General features: G+C 38.9%; 1 protein-coding gene and 1 long non-coding RNA gene across 2 annotated transcripts; one reads left to right on the top strand and one right to left on the bottom strand.

Moving 5' to 3' along the window:
• Positions 1-220: 220 nt before the first annotated feature.
• Positions 221-535, bottom strand: LOC108156603. The gene is made up of 2 exons (XR_004471848.1): positions 444-535; positions 221-377 (listed from the first exon to the last, which is right to left on the bottom strand). It is a non-coding gene; the product is annotated as an uncharacterized LOC108156603 (long non-coding RNA).
• LOC117187057 lies at positions 311-2,106 on the top strand. Its single transcript, XM_033388794.1, has 3 exons — positions 311-807; positions 873-1,420; positions 1,476-2,106. Exons 1-3 carry the CDS (start codon positions 330-332, stop codon positions 1,536-1,538), a joined length of 1,089 nt encoding a protein of 362 aa, XP_033244685.1. The 5' UTR covers positions 311-329; the 3' UTR covers positions 1,539-2,106.
• The last annotated feature ends 15,877 nt before the right edge of the window (positions 2,107-17,983 follow it).

Here is a 17,983-nt window from a genome sequence, read left to right as displayed (position 1 = left end):
TTGAAATTCTCTTCAAGACTTTGTGAAGAAAGGGAGACACAAATACATACATATACAGGCAGAGAGTAAAATTATTAAGCGATAGAGAAAAACCTGAAGACCAGAAATAATTATATTTTTTCTTAGAGGTTTTTTCTCTTAAAACATCGATATCTTCAAACATCGACGTTTTTCGTTAGCTCGCAAAAATATTATGAGCCGCATGTGCAGTCAACCAACATTTTGATTTTGCTGTCAAAATACAAAGTCTCCGAAAATTTCTTCTAAAGAAATTGTAAATTATCTCTATCCTCGATTTAATCTACCCACGCCGCTATTTCTGCTTTAAAATGATTCAAAATTTACCAACTGAGATCATTGACAAAGTGTTTGGATACCTGGAAGAGAAAGAAAAACTGATTTTGGCCCAAGTAAACAAAAGACTTGAATGCACCTATGCTTACCACGTTAAAGAAAAATATAGGTGTCTTTTCGTCCGCGAAGACATAAACTCGCCTGGGTTCTATACAGACACCGAATTACGTGTTATTCTGTCTTCATGCGGATCAACTGTTAATTTTATTTCAATACAATGTACTGAGGTTATGGATCAACTAGGAGAACTCATAGAAAAGTACTGCATTAACCTCAGATATGCCTATTTGATGATAAACAATGAAAATTTCAATGCGTTCAAACGTGTTTTAAACATGACATGCATAGAAACGCTTAACTTAGATAGTTTCCATTATCGCGGAACGGATCTCATCCAGTACGTAAATCCATACTGTAAAGATTTGAAGCTAGAGAGAATTTCGATGGCCCAGGGTAAGAATTTTAATCTACTTAGTTCGATGTGAATTTCCTCGACGAGTGCTTTGAATTTATTTCAGAGCATCATATACGGCAACTGATTCATTTGGAAAAACTGTATGTGGAATCGTACTATGTACGAAATATTTTCGAAATATGCTCCCATCTTCCGAAACTTCGCGAATTCACTACTACCTGTTTTGAATATCCAACCGATTTAAAACAGGATTATTTATATCCTGAATTAGAAAAGCTGACACTTCAGTTTTTCGAAATTAAATTAGATTTGCCAATATGTCCGAAACTAAAACAATTGATGTTGATTTTTACTGTGAGCTACGTTGAAAACATTGGTGACATTATTTCAAAGTACGGAAACACATTGGAGTATCTAGATTTATCGCCTATCGATGGTCGAGACAAATTCTATGCGGAGCAAACGATAATAGTTCTCAGAAAATGTAAGCGGTTGCAGTCTATTAGCACCAGAAATGCCATTATACGATACTTATTCGTCGAATTTCTGGGATCATTAATTACCGTTTTAAAAGAAAATGGTTTTAACACAGAGAGACGTCTGCAATTGGAAGGGGACTTGTGTGAAGTCGAGCAGCTTAAGCTGGAATTGGTGAGTATTTGATTTGGGTAATATTTAACCGGATTGAAACAATTTTTAGTTTCAGATGGAAAAGTTCCCAAATTCCGAAGTGTGGAACATGATTACGCTGAGTCAATTCATATATTAACTGCACCATCAAGTCGTCCATGCTAATCGAATACAACACTAATTTATAAATTAATTGTTCGCAAGCCAAAATTAAACAAAAACAGAACAAGAGAATAAAGGAATTGATGCGAGAATATCCAATGGACTGAAACAATGGCGAGAGTGTATTGCCTGTGAGGTGACATCTATGCGATCTGCAGAGAGGGTACCATTTTATATCCAGTTCACCCAATAAATTAGTCTGGCCAAGGGAAAGCTGGGAAATTGATAAGGAAGGGGGAGATAGGAACGCTATGAGCACGTTGAAAATTAAACAAGGTGGGCGCCAGCTAAAATAAGTGAGGATGCTAGCCACTTATTCAGGACATGGAGCGAGCCGACCAACATAATTTGTAACAGAACAAGAGTGGGTAAAAACCACACATAAACATGGCACGAATGATGGCATCCTGCCCGTCGTTTTAGGCCTTATTCCCTTCCCGAAATATGAGCAAGCAAAGTAGCAGAGCAAACGGGAGACAAAGTCAAGAAACAAGAAACAAGAGAGAACTTAAGATGTTTCATTTCCCACTATGACTCGACAGGAAAAAAGACTTGTTTACTTGGGATTGTTGCTGCTTATTCATCTTACCGTCATGCAGGTGCTCTTGGATTGGTTTGTATTCCAAAATATAATTTAATATTTAAACATCGGCGGAAAAAGCAACCATGACAGAGCTGAAATTACTAATACGCATTTGTTTCTGCAAAAATCTCTCCCACTTGGCTGTCTTCCCCGCCTGATGCTCTGTTTTCCCGCTGTGGTGCCAGCTTTGCTGCACTACCCTCACCAATACCAAAAACCCCAAGTTTACCCAGGACCATGAGTAGAAATCGTGCTGTTACGTGGCCTTTGAGTTTTACCATCTGATGGCTCGTTGCTGATACACTTTCCATGTAATCAATGACAACAACTCCGTCCATCGCTGATAATTTTTTACTCTTTGTATAATTTGGTTGATCCGTTTTATGTTTTATCGGATAATCTAGTTTGCACTTCACTCTACCATCGTGTCTACAGACGAGCATACTCTGGCTTTTGTCAGTGCCAAAAATATTATGAAATTTCCCCACTAGCACAGATGGTGTGGAAAGTGCCTGGCAAGCAATTTTACAGGGCACTATACTCTCCCATTTTGTCAGGACTCTCTTGCTTGTAGTAACAAGGTTTGTTGCTGTTTGCTCTGTGCTCTTATAGTTTTTCTTCTTTTCTTTTTAATCCCAGAACTCAGTGGGCACGACTTATGTATTTCCCTTTTGCGTTTGAACTACTCTCGTAAACTTTCTGCAACCATTCCTCTTTTAAAAGCTTTGAATTTCGTTGTTCCTCTTTTGTTTTTTGTTATGCTATTTTGGTGTTTTTTTATGTTCTGGAAAAATATTGTTCTACTTATCTTTTTAGTTTCATCATTTTTTTCAGACCATTTCAAAGTTTTTACAGCCCAGTAGGGATGGTCCATTTCATTCGCTCGATCTCACTTAATTCTTATCAAATTTCTTTTGAAAATTAGCCTTACACCTTAAATACTCTAGTGCTAATTGACTTCCATGCTCAAAATCCAATGCCACTTGCATTTTATGACAGTTACTAAGCCAATTCCTGAATGTTTGTAATATAATCTTGCCCAGGGCAATGGCATTGTCTACGACAGAGAGGTAGAACGGAAATAAAGAAAAACTAAGAAAACTTACTTTTACTATACGGGGCTTCCATTGAAGGCAATGTTGGGCTCCTGCTAAGTGGATGTAAAACGATTTGACTTGGTGACAACTTTATTTCCGCCTCTACCTTTTGCTCCAAAGAAGTGCAGAGAAAAAGAGTACAGAGAAATAAAAAGTCGTGTACATTTAGACCTCTAACGATTGAATTTCCTGGTAGATAGGAGAACGCGTCGTCAGAAATGAAAAATTGTTGACAAATGAAGATTTTTAAGGGAAAACCAAGCACGGTCGTCGGAAAATTCTGCAAATAAGTGGCCATACCTGACCAGAGCATTATGCAAATGAGCGGGCAAGTGGGCAGGCACGCTTGTGGCTCCTGTGATTTACGAAATTTTGTGGCTCTGGGCGTTGGCCTATTTGGGTAATGTTTTGCCTTTAATTTAGGAAAAACTTCACATCCTAAAAGAACAAAACACAAGCCTTGAAATAGGTTTGATGAAGTGTTCTCCCATAATTCCCACCTTGCGGAAGGAAATGGCTTCGGAAATAGGAAGTCGGCGAATTTGCTTACAAAAACTGGGTATAGATTGCCTGCAAAGCGGGTGGTTTGCGTATACTACACCCTACGGAGATGAGAAACAGACTCTGTCTTAATTTTTCATGTCGCCTCCTAGAGATCCTCAAGATTTGTCGTGATTTACGTGGAACAAAAAAGGATTTAAAATGTTTCGGAGATGAAAACGAGCAAATGGCCGCCATTAAAATTAAAGTTTCTCTCTGTCTTTCCATTCCCCGGATAAGGGACAACCCCCCAATGCCGTTTCCACCTAATTCCAACAAAATGTCGCGCAGCTATTAAAATCCTCAGTACCGCCCACAGAACCCACCTTCCTCTTAAACCTGTGCCCGTCGAGTGTTAATGAATTTCGGCATGAATAATTATGTAAATTTATTCGGTTTTTATTAGCCGGGGCCTGGGCCTGTGCCGTGTGCTTCATTCAATTGTTCTTGTTTATTTTTGGGTTCTTTTGCTTATTCTTTGACTTTAAAAAACGTGTTTTTATTTTGTTTGCATATTAAAGTTGATCCATTAAATTCTGTATAAAATAATGCTGACTTTAAGTAAAACAAGGAATGGTTTTGCCAGTAAAAATTCTTAATGAATTTAATGAGGAAATAAACAAAAGTTGGGAAACACTTTTCATCTCTCATGGGGCAAAGTCCGACATTAGATGCCCAAAAAATTCAACGGAACCGTAATGACGCTGATATTGAAAAAGGTTTCGTGAACCCCGCTTTGAGGCCTCGTAAATTCAATAAAGGTTTAGTGATTGTTTTTCTAAAGCAATAAAAAACGAAAAGCAAACAAGGAAACAACGTCGGAAAGGGTAATAAGTGACCTTAAGCGTGGTGGGATAAGTGGGTTTGTTATAAAATATCAATGATTGTTATGAAGAGTACGTCAAATAAATATTGGCAAGTAGTACTAATCCCCTAATATATGAATAAAGCAATAAAATCATCACTCTGTTATATTATTTTGTAAGCCAGTATCTTTGGACCAGGTGAGACCTTCCATTATACCGAAAACTTTCATTCCTTTTTCAACTTTTCATTCCATTCAACCATCAAAACAGGCGATGCGGTATCAAAAGCTGAGACTTTAAATTCTCTCAGCCAGCTACGTGACCTAAATAAACCCAATTTGCCGTCTACCACCAGTTGTGGCCATCTGTTTCATTGCGTTTTCAGACTAGATTTTTTCTGCTGACGGCATTTTAAGCAAACTTTTTTGGTGTCCCAGGAACCAAAGAAAGAGGTGTAGGAGGTAGAGTTCACTCTTTCTGTGGTCGCAGACATTTTTGCACAATTTTCCAAGTCTATCCTTGGCTGAGGATACCACACTCAATGTGCACCTTTTTGAGCCAGGTAGAAGTCGCTGAAATATGAGTAGATTGGGGTTGAAGTGAGGAGAAGGACGGATTTTAGCAATGGCTTTTTAGTTTGCTTTTATGACAGTGCGCCGTTTACAAAAATGTCAATCACCTTCTGATCCACCATCTCCATTGCTGTCCATTGTTTTAAAAAGTAAAGAAATATTTTGGTTCCCTGTAGCGGATTTTATTACTAAAATGTACCTAACGATGGGTTAAAAATTTAAAAAAATGTATGAAGTATCTAAAATTCTTTGCGGTCTGTTTTAAAATGGTGGCCAAGGTTGACGGAGTGAAAATAATTAATTACGAAATAATTAAAGCGATTTTAAGCATAATCGGAACATAATTTAGATGTGGTTTCTCTATTGAATCAAATCTCATCCAGCCAAAAAAAAAAAACCAAACAAACATTAACCTAGAAAATAGGTATCAACTGCGGTTGAAAACAAAATTGAGGTATTTTTTACATAAAAAATGTTGTTGGAAAACAGCATTTTGTTGTCGCTCTGCGTATTTTTTGTGTACTCCCTTTAATAAGGACAATAAATTAGTGAAAACTAAATAAAGTGAATAAATTAACTAAAAATATATGGAAACATTTATCTTATGTCACATTAAGGTTTTAACTTTGTAACTAAGCCACTACGGCTTCGATAGTAGTTCGATTTTACTCACTACATATGATAGAGTACTATTATTATGATATCGACAATATTCAATCCCAAATATACTGAAGTTTTTTATGGCTTATTCAATTATGTACTTGTATGGCTGATCATAAATTATAAGGTTTTTGGTCTCTAGAAGACGGTCATCTCGGACTTTCATGTATTTTTCCACAACTTAAAACTCTTTAACTTCTTCTTCATCACATTTTCCCCTTGACTGGACTCGCTTTGGCTGGTTTTGGCTTGTTTTTGGCAGGGCCGCTTATTGAAAAACTTTCCCCTTGTCATCTTCTGTGGATCGTCTTACTGCAAAAGTTTCACTTAAATGGCAACAACTTTCTGCATTTTCAATGGTATTTTAGAATTCGCTGGAAGTTTCGCCTGCTTTTTCATTCCAGCTGTGGAAAAACAAAAGTAAAAAATCTTGTACAAGTTCATTATTTGTTCGGAGCACGCCTTAATTAGTTTTGCATTTCAGATCTAAAAAAAACTAACTTGTAGTGGGCTCTTATTGCTTTCAAAATGAATATTTAAAGCGGGGAGTTTTTCTGCTGCTGGAAGGAATGTCTTGTCGTGCTTAAACTTCTTTGTAAATTAATAGTTTTGAAGAGATTGTATTTTTAAACAATTTTTTAAAGTAAAACGAGGGGGAACGTTGTGAGTTGCTGCGGACACCGCAACTCTACAGTTATACCCGATACTTAGTCAGTATGGCTCTCCTCCGGCAGACGCCGCTAATATTAAACGACACGACAAGGAGTGCGTGCGAGAAAGACAGAAAATCAGTCTGAGCGTGACGTCGGGCGCTGCGTAGCCAGTGCAAATTGATTTGTTCCTTTTGGGTTTAAAAATGATCCGATCTGATCCAGATTCAGCAGTCTGATAGATATGGTCATTATCTATGATTCTGCGTTTTTAGTTTTCTCGAATCTGCAATATTGTGGATGCAACAGATTTTCGTCCTTTGTGGGGGCGGAAGGGGGTGGGGCAAAATCCTGAGATATACGTTTTATAGTGAGATCTAACAGAAGTGCGGATACCAAATTTGGTTACTCTAGCCTTAATAGTCTCTGAGATTTGTGGATGCCCCAGATTTTCGTCCTTTGCGGGGGCGGAAGGGGGTGTGGCGAAATTTGGACACAAAACGGTCAAGGTCCGATATCACAGGAGTGTGGATACCAAATTTGGTTGCTCTGGCTCTTATAGGTTCTGAGATCCTTGAACTCATATTTTACAATTGGCAAAGCCGACCATGAAACCTGTGTGTTAGAGAGAGACAGAGCGAGAAAGAATGAAATTGTTTTCTTGATTCTGGCTATAATAATTATACGATCTGGTTGAGATTTTACACTCTAGAACATATAGTCATCCTCTACGATTCTGCGTTTTTGGTTTTATCGTATCTTTAAAAATGTGGATGCCACAGATTTTCGTCCTTTGTGGGGGCGGAAGTGGGCGGGGCGAAGTTTTGAAATATTTTTGTAGCAGTGACATATCACAGAAGTCTGGATCCAAAACATCGTTGCTCTAGCTCTTATAGTCTTTGAGCACTAGGCGCTGAAGGGGACGGACAGACGGACAGACGGACGGACGGACAGACGGACAGACGGACAGACGGATGGACGGACAGACGGACAGACAGACATGGCTCAATCGACTCGGCTATTGATGCTGATCAAGAATATATATACTTTATGGGGTCGGAAACAATTCCTTATGGACGTTACACACATCCTCTTTTACCACAAATCTAATATACCCCAATACTCATTTTGAGTATCGGGTATAACAAGGTAGAGTTCATGGTTTTTGGATAATTCGGATGCCTTCTTTGTTTCCATGTTAAATATTGGAATAAATTGTTTATTAAAATACGTTTTTCATATTTTCAATGGAGAAGCGGGGCTCTTTGTGCCCTTTTCTGCAGGAGGTGGTTCTTCCCATTCCCATTGGCAATTTATTGGACAGCACTATTTGTTGTTATTTACAAATTTTTATGAGCAATTACATCAATCTGTTTCCCAACCAAATGGCCTCTCAAAAAGAGAGCAGGCACTTCCCTTTAGGCCACAGAATCTTGGTCAGAGTTGCAGTAAGCGTTCTCAGCTTCATGGGCGAGGATACTGTTAATATATTATTCAATAAATACATGGTTGAAAGTAAAAGAAAACGCCCTATCATAAATAGATGTCCCTTCAAATGTAGGGAAAAAGTTTAACTCTTTTTATTTTACTCTCTACAGTATATACACATACAGAGTTGAATTTGCCACTGAATTTCCAGGTGAATCTTTGAGCTTGAATTTCTTTGGCCCCCTGTGGCCTTTATTTTCTATTGGTCGTATTCTTCCCAGCACTCCAACATTGCTTTCTTTTAATTAAAAAGCCAGAAAAGTGAAACGTTTTGACAACTTTAACTTTCAGACCACAAAATAGCCAGGCTCCTAGGCTGTTTTTCCTAGCTGTTACTTTCCCATACACACACAAATGAATTTCCTCTATAGAGGAGCATTAATTAACTGAATTTAACACGTTGGCATTTCGAACTCCCATGGAGGAGAGCTCGCTCACAAGGCTGTATTTGGCTGTATAAAATTAATTGCCTTTTTGGTTAGACCTTGTTTTTGTGACCTGAAAACTTTCGGAGTTGGAAGGTCTTGCGAAAGCAATTCACTAAGTTATATGTCATTCAGGCAACATAGGCCGAAGCCAAGCCTTGGGGTAAACATGAAAATAAAAATGAAACAGAAAAAATGTCATATAAGGAATACACGCATTGACGGATTATTTGATAGGACCCAGTTGCAATGTTGCAGATTGTTCTCAAGAAGAGCAAAAGAGTAAGGAAATCACATCCATTTAATGTTTTTTCCAAAGTTGTTTGAGGGAGCAACTGAGAATTGTGTCGGATTTCCCCTTCTCACTTTCACTTGCTGGCCAGACTGCGCTGCTCTTTTGACCACTGAAGGGTATAAGTGTGAAAAGAAAAAAAGGGGACGCATACACAATGGCAGCATCCAGAGGCAGATACGGCGAGACGGGCATCGATATTGGTGCAATCAACCGATTGCGGTCGAGAGTCATTGAACATTGCACAGACGTCCACATATATACACGTACGAGTATATCTAATTGATGTCAATGGCTATTCAGGCTGAAGGCATTGCATCATACAATCATCTAAGTCTAAATTAGCCTGCCAGACAGAGCATGAGGAGGTTTTGATTTGATAAAGTGGGTTGTATAGTGGAAAGTCCAAATTGGCAAAAGTCTCATATGCGTGAAATTAATATTCAATCCCCTAAATACTCCCACGAAACCGTATAAATGGCCTCAGATGTCGCCACATTGATTGAAAACTTTTAAACAGCTAGAAGAAAAGTTTAAGTGCTTTATAGATGGAAGCATGGCCATAAGCACTACTGCAACTAGCTCCACACTCACATGGAATCCTTATCGAGGACCCAACTCAATGTAAGCTCCCTGGTCAACACAGGATATGGGCAGAGTTCCATTGTTGTTGTTTTTTCACCATTTCTATGTGTGGTAAAAGGTTCTCAAAAAAATAGCTGAGCACGGACCATAAAAAGTCAGAGCCATTAGAAGCTAATTGGCCTTGAAAGCACATCCCATGGATAGCTGGGAATGGAAAATGGTAAGCTGCAGCCTGCATAATGTATAATGGGCTAATCCATAGGCATATTTATTATGAAGGTCGCTCAATCATTCTTCTCCTCTCTGACCCAATCTCAATACAAATTTAGCAATGAGTTCCCGAAAATTTAGTGGAATATTTCTTCAAGAAAAGATTGAAGCATAACTTGCAGTTAATTTTTTTTTGTTTGCTCATAGATATAGCTTTTCCATAATTGACTTTGACTTTGTCAGCTGCCACAGGAAGTTGACTGTCCAGTCGTTGGTTTGTTGCCTCCGGGCTCATTCGATTGTCCCTGGGACGAAGCCAGGACGTAGCCACAAAATTAAGCAGAAACTGCAGTAGTTTCTCCAACGAAATATCGATGGTCGTTAAAAGAGGACAATGGCAGTCTCCTGGCGGGATACGAAATACAGTGGGAATGTAGGTATGTACATATATACAAAACTGTATGTTGAAAGATGGTAAACAAAATGAACAAAAAGTAGCCCTTAATTGGCTAGAGATGAGAAGCGACGGAGGAAGAAAGGAGGCGCCATCGACTTCCGTTTCCGCTTTATTCTTTTTTATACCCGATACTCAAAATGAGTATTGGGGTATATTAGATTTGTGGTAAAAGTGGATGTGTGTAACGTCCAAAAGGAATCGTTTCCGACCCCATAAAGTATATATATTCTTGATCAGCATCAATAGCCGAGTCGATTGAGCCATGTCTGTCTGTCCGTCTGTCCGTCTGTCCGTCCGTCCGTCTGTCCGTCCCCTTCAGCGCCTAGTGCTCAAAGACTATAAGAGCGAGAGCAACGATGTTTTGGATCCAGACTTCTGTGATATGTCACTGCTACAAGAATATTTCAGAACTTTGCCCACTTCCGCCCCCACAAAGGGCGAAAATCTGTGGCATCCACAATTTCGACGATACGAGAAAACTAAATCGTAGAAGAATCGTAGAAGATGACTATATCTTCTAGAGTGCAAAATCTGAACCAGATCTTATAATTATTATAGCCAGCATCAAGAAAACAATTTCATTTTTTCTCGCCCTGTCTCTCTCTAACACACACGTAGCATAGGCGGCTTTGCTTAGAGTAAAACATTTGCGCCTAGATCTCAGAGACTACAAAAGCTAGAGCAACCAAATTTGGTATCCACACTCCTAATATATCGGACCGAGACGAGTTTGTTTCAAAATTTCGCCACACCCCCTTCCGCCCCCGCAAAGGATGAAAATCTGGGGATATTCACAAATCTCAGAGACTATTAAGGCTAGAGGAACCAAATTTGGTATCCGCACTCCTGTTAGATCTTACTATAAAACGTATATCTCAAAATTTCGCCCCACCCCCTTCCGCCCCCACAAAGAACGAAAATCTGTTGCATCCACAATATTGAGGATACGAGAAAACTAAAAACGCAGAATCATAGATAATGATCATATATATCAGATTGCTGAATCTGGATCAGATCAGATCATTTTTATAGCCAAAAGGAACAAATCAATTTGCACTGGCTACGCAGCACCCGACGTCACGCTCAGACTGATTTTCTGTCTCTCTCGCACGCACTCCTTGTCGTGTCGTTTAATATTAGCGGCGTCTGCCGGAGGAGAGCCATACTGACTAAGTATCGGGTATAACTGTAGAGTTGCGGTGTCCGCAGCAACTCACAACGTTCCCCCTCGTTTCAAACTAGCGCCCAGCCAGATTAGAGTTAGAAAATGTGCTTGGCAGCTCATTCGACTGCTTACTGACTAATTTGCAAATGGATACAAATTTCATTTGATAAATGTTTTAATAGCTTAAAGCGGATTGGAACTCTTACAGTTGCACATATTTATTATATGTAATTCTGTTATTATTATTATTATTATATGTTATTTTGGTTTCACAGAACTTAATTGCATTAACTGAACTCAATAGTTCCAGTAGTTCAATCACAGTCGGTACAGTATGTTACATCACATCAGATCACATCACATTAATGCACAGAACTTGTGGCTTTACAGAATATCACACATACGCCTTGTGGATCATGTTCCTTTGTGCTCTTGAAGTAGATCTACATTTATAATTATCATCATTTGCTTATAGTTATTATTATCAAATTTTGTTTAAATATTACTAATACGCAGGTTCTGCTAATGGCGGCATCGAAGTCTATCCCATAAATCAGAACGAATCAACATTTTTAACCCTCGCATACACATAATTTTATTGTTTTTCAACTGTTTTTCCAGCGGGTCGCATGAGAATGTCTCTCTTTTCTCTCTTTTCCTCTCCCTATATGTGGGCTTGAATAAAATCGTGCCTACTGAGACACACTCCCGCACGCACATATTTTCGGGGCTTTTATTAACTCTGCTAAATTCGAATGTGTTTCAGAAAAGTCTTTGAATGACAGTCGGCAGTCGGATATTAAATGCCAAAATCAACCTCGTTTCTTTGTGGGAATCATCAAATGATTATAATCATATGATTACCTTTGGGACTTTTGAGTGATTTTCAGCGAATTGAGGCTCACTCGTTTAGGCAATTAGCCTAAACCAATTACTGAATTGCGCTCCATTGGACGCTGAAAACTGGGTAGTCATATTTGACCTCTGGGTATTTCCTTTTTAGTGCAATCTGGCAATGATTTTTTCCTCTTTTTATTTATTCAGAGATATAAGCAAAGCAAATTGGTAATTTTGTGATTTACTTTTCTCTTCTTGTTGAAAATAGTAAAGGGAATTTTCTATTTTAAATTATTTGCTTTTCTAGCATAACGCCAGGACATGCAGTTCCCGCTCTTTAGGCATACCTATTCCGTCATTAATAGCCAAAAGTATTAACAACCTGGAGTAATTTTTTTGGGATGTTTCGAACAAGGCTCAAACATGTTCATGTTGACCTGACTGGGCATGTGGGCTGCCATCATAATCACATTTTAATGGCTTACATATTTGACAGTTTTTTTTAATGCGCAACGGTAACGAGGTGCTCATGACTGCCACTGACGATGATGAGGTTTTGGCGGCAGAGACAGTTGCAAGGCACAGTTATTTAAAGTGAAAGTTTTGCCAAAGCTTAAAGAAGTGTCTGAAATGTGTTTTTGTCAACATCAGGGAGCTATCTTCAAAACTACTGACTAGAATTAGGTCTTAATTAAATAAATTAATCGATTCATTTCATCCACTTCCATAATCGTAATCAATCATAATGACAATTACAGGAAAACATTGACAAAAAACTCGGAGTAACCTTTCGGATTTTTCTCTAATCTTTCACAGTCTCCAACCACAATCTTGCCATTTATTCAGAAGTTAAGAGCCGAAGTGGAAATAAAAACTTACAGTGAGCCATAACAGGTTTTCATATTCAATCTAACTCAGAACCAGAGGTGCTATACGAGCAAGCTCCCATATAACGGACTTCCTTTTGTGGGACCCCAGATGTGATAATAATATGTGTATAAAAGCATACAGTACGAGACAAAGACATAAATGAAATCATAGAATAATAGAAGGCAGCAATGCAATAGGCAGGCAACATGAGCATACAAGAATGGACAATGAAGGGAAGAGAGGGAACCCAATAGAGATACTCCATCATGGCAAGCAGGTCCCAAATGACTCATGCGTTCCACACAACGTATACGCACGGTGCACTCAGAAAAAATATTAACAGTTACGTTTGTGTGTGTTTCTATTGCATATGGAATGAAATAAATTTTAAGAATTGTTGGATAATTTAAAGGCATTCATATATCATTATTTTATGTTAGTAACGATAAGCAAGCATTTTTACCAGACAGTTGTTAGCATCTGAAAATACATATATATTACTAACCGAAATTTAGCTCAGATTCCCAGAAATGGGACACTGGAGATGCCCTTCGGTTTGTTTGTTCGCTGCATTTACAACCGTTTTGTATGACTAACTGCTCGCCAAAGCAAAGCAACATCCTTTACGTTGTTCAAACAGGAGACGCTGACAAAAGCCCGAACGCTCGAGGGAGAACAGCAGTTGCCTCAAATGAGATGGAGAAACTAGGGCAATTCGGGCCTGAAATTTAAAGACCAGCAGTCCTTATCGTTTTGCAGGCATTCTCCTTAATTTAAGTAATCTACTAGTAAATCACTGAATTGCAATCCACCTGTTCGGCTGACCGTGAAAGGGTCATCTTTTTTAGAGGGTTCGATCCCTTAAAGTTCACAGTATCCTTGCTGCTGAATGAAGAAGGTTTGTTTCTAGCAAAGCCTTGTGCATAGATGACAAACAAATACCATCTGGTCGAAGATACTTGTTATTTAATTAAGTTATGCTGGAAGTATTTGGGCCATCTCTTCTTCGGCTTCGTCTGTGCCTTCACTTACCACAAAAGAAGTTGCCCAGCGAATTTTTCAGACAACAGTCGTATAAGTATAAGCCGGATTTTATAGAACTTAATTTGAAGCATTATTACCTGCCCTAACGCTGATTTGAATATTAAAAATATCAAGACAAAATAATCTGATTAATTCAATAGGGGACAGTAGAAAAGTTTAAGGGGATCGCATAGAGGCGAAATTAATTGGGGCATTATAGTATGTATGAAATCAAATGCGGATGGTATCTTGATTTATGACAGTCACGAACAATGGGATATGACGGCAAATGTTGGGTCAAAGTATGGAAACGTCATCATAATTGGAGCATGGTTCCCAGACATTTGACACGCAGCCACAGCGGTTGTTCCCTGGGGGTAATCTATTCCCACTTCTATCGTCGATATCAAATCAGTTCTGTTGCGGGACACATTGTCGAAAATAATGAAGACATCGATAGTCTGTTGTGTTCCTGTCACCATCCACTTGACGGATTCAGTGCCCACTTAAATCACCACTGACACATGTCAGTCCCAGCTTGAATGTCTGTGAAGTCGCGAATGGACACTGTGGGGGTCTGTCCAACGACATCCATCAGAATAAAATCAGGGGGGTACTATAACAAAATAAAATATAATAATAAAATCAGAGGGAATTCTTCTCATTTGTTCTCTAAATTTGTCAGTCGTCCACATTTTTTACGTGTTTATAGCATATATAAAAACCAAATACAAGTTTTATAATATTTCTCCGTGCTTAAGTTTCAATTTGCTGACTAATGTCATGCTCCCATTAGGTATTAGGTATTTATTTGGATAACATTTTAAAATGAAACAAAGTTTTTCCAGCCATTAGCAGGATTTCATTGCATATATGGTTGCGAAGCTATTATTGTTACAAGTTTCTGTGCAAGTCATATATGTTTAAATGTGTGGCATGTTTACGCCCCACTCCAATGACATTTCCCTGTCGTGACATTTCACAGATACTCTCAGTCGCGAGTGCTTCAACGTCAAGTAGGTGGTGACAACGTTTGTCATCATCATTAACATCGGGAACTGAACTTGCCAACGGTGATTGCAATATCTTTGCTACTTCTCCTAGAGACAGAGCTCTGGAGAAATCTCGTTTGCAGAGTAGCATCTTGTGCGTGTCACAATCTGTTCTATTATGATGATGTTACTTGTTCAAGAAAATAAAGAAAAGGTCTGACACTCACATCTCAGTGTGAGGACAGCTCGAATGAATGCATGAATCGTTTGCTGTTCCCTGCAAGTGTCATCGCGACAGTGTGTCACTCTGGCAGAGCGTTCGCCAGCATCCATGGCGTTTCCTCCTTTGTGTGTTCTGCTCTGTCATCAGACTCGAGCCTTAAATTAGAACTATTTAATCTTCAAAAGTATGCCATTAACATGACTGCGGTTATATATGTATGCAGATGAACCACTGAAAATTAATACTTGAAGCATTGAGAGTATATTATGACTGGTGTTTAATGCATTCATTAATTCTTTTTGTGAATGCATCACAATTAGATTCTTTTTTAGATTGCCTCATCTTTTTTTTGTATGTGCTCCCTGAACGGAAAACCAAAAACCGTTAGACTATTTCCGCATTTTCAACAATCGCTTTTGAAGGTATAGAAGGTATAGACTTACTACACATAGGCGACGTTTATCATTCTAACAGCCAGTAATTTCAGGATTGATAACAAATGTCTCAAAGTGCAAAACGATTTGGAAAAGTTACTTCTTTCACTGTCATGCTACTATCCACTCTTATTTCCAATATCCCATAAAGGGATGCGAAGGACGTTTTTCCCTCTAGCAGGGTTTTTTTTTCAAGGGGCTTAAAACGGTTTTCTATGCTTTTGAGTTTATTTCGTGACAGAAATTGAATTTCCAAGTGCTACCTTGTTTGCGATTGCTTGATATCATTGATTGGGGGCTGATTGAATATGAAAACCTTTATTTGCTGCCACATAACAAAATGAATTGGCTTGATAAGTTAAAGGGTGTTTTCTTTTACGTGTTGAGCGTTTGAACAGTTATATGTAGAGTTACCTTAAAGGGAATTAATAACCTCCTGGCTACTTTGCAATATGTGTTCCCTTTAACACTCTTACCAACAGACTTTTTGCCTCTTTTAAACCTTGAATCATTATTCTTTTGCTCCGAGTTCATTGTCAGAAAATCTCCTGCCGTATCCTCGTACTTCGCCCATCACTCGAAAGACATGAGCAAAACGCATACTAAAGCTCTCTGAACCGCTCTCTTAGACACGTCTTGTTATATATATATATATAGAATGACCAGAATGGAGGTTAGTGTTACAGAAATAACATTTGGCACCTCTTCAGACGAAACTGGTTTCGATTTGTTTACAAAATATGTAGGAAATTTAATTATAAATCATTAGAAGACCTTCGTTATCCTTGAAGGAATAATAATGTATTGATTCATATCTAACATTGGGGTTTCCATCAACAATTTGGCGGTTTTTACCCTCACACTTTTTGTCACATGCTCTGTGCGCGTCTCCTTCTTTGTGAGCCACTGTTTTCTTTTCGGGACTTTGTGTTTTGACTTTGTTATACCCGATACTCAAAATGAGTATTGGGGTATATTAGATTTGTGGTAAAAGTGGATGTGTGTAACGTCCAGAAGGAATCGTTTCCGACCCCATAAAGTATATATATTCTTGATCAGCATCAATAGCCGAGTCGATTGAGCCCTGTCTGTCCGTCCGTCCGTCTGTCCGTCTGTCCGTCTGTCCGTTTGTCCGTCTGTCCGTCCCCTTCAGCGCCTAGTGCTCAAAGACTATAAGAGCTACAGCAACGATGTTTTGGATCCAGACTTCTGTGATATGTCACTGCTACAAAAATATTTCAAAACTTCGCCCCGCCCACTTCCGCCCCCACAAAAATCTGTGGCATCCACAATTTTAAAGATATGAGAAAACCAAAAACGTAGAGTTGTAGAGAATGACCATATCTTTAAGACTGCGGAATCTGAATTGGATCGTATTATTATTATAGCCAGCATCAAGAAAACAATTTCATTTTTTCTCGCCCTGTCTCTCTCTAACACACACGTAGCATAGGCGGCTTTGCTTAGAGTAAAACATTAGCGCCTAGATCTCAGAGACTACAAAAGCTAGAGCAACCAAATTTGGTATCCACACTCCTAATATATCGGACCGAGACGAGTTTGTTTCAAAATTTCGCCACACCCCCTTCCGCCCCCGCAAAGGACGAAAATCTGGGGCATCCACAAATCTCAGAGACTATTAAGGCTAGAGTAACCAAATGTGGTATCCGCACTCCTGTTAGATCTTACTATAAAACGTGTATCTCAAAATTTCGCCCCACTCCCTTCCGCCCATACAAAGGACGAAAATCTGTTGCATCCACAATATTGCACATTCGAGAAAACTAAAAACGCAGAATCATAGATAATGACCATATCTATCAGATTGCTGAATCTGGATCAGATCAGATCATTTTTATAGCCAATAGGAACAAATCAATTTGCAGTGGCTACGCAGCGCCCGACGTCACGCTCAGACTGATTTTCTGTCTCTCTCGCACGCACTCTTTGTCGTGTCGTTTAATATTAGCGGCGTCTGCCGGAGGAGAGCCATACTGACTTAGTATCGGGTATAACCGTAGAGTTGCGGTGTCCGCAGCAACTCACAACGTTCCCCCTCGTTTGTTCTGATAATAGTTTCTGGCATTGTTGCCCATGTTTTCTTCGTTCTTGTGACTGTGGCTGTGCAGCGTACACTTTAATAAACATTGAGTACGTGTTGCTTGGGGTAATTGATTCTCGCTTCGGCTTTGTTTTCCCACAATTTGAGCCACAAAAAGTTTGTTTCCAAAAAGGAAATTGACCTGAAATAGTCTGATATTTGGACCATTTCCATTTTTAATAGACATGGAGCGAAATCGTTAACGCATATCGTATAGCCAATCTTTTATAAGAGACTCCTAAGAAATGTAAATTTTTTGACAAATGACGACCATACCGCTGTCTAGCAGGGTGTACTTATTATGCAAATGCGTCAGTGTATTGGTGTTTGCCTTACTGGGGAATGCTTGGCCCTTTATTTAGGATAAATATATCACCCTTCAAGAACAAAAGGCAACCCCCAAAAAGTGTTG

The sequence above is a fragment of the Drosophila miranda genome, chromosome 2 (assembly GCF_003369915.1).
Source record: "Drosophila miranda strain MSH22 chromosome 2, D.miranda_PacBio2.1, whole genome shotgun sequence".
In the NCBI taxonomy this organism is placed as follows: domain Eukaryota; kingdom Metazoa; phylum Arthropoda; class Insecta; order Diptera; family Drosophilidae; genus Drosophila; species Drosophila miranda.
The sequence above is the reverse complement of the archived record's forward strand: the minus strand, read 5'-3'. Positions and strand labels throughout refer to the sequence as shown.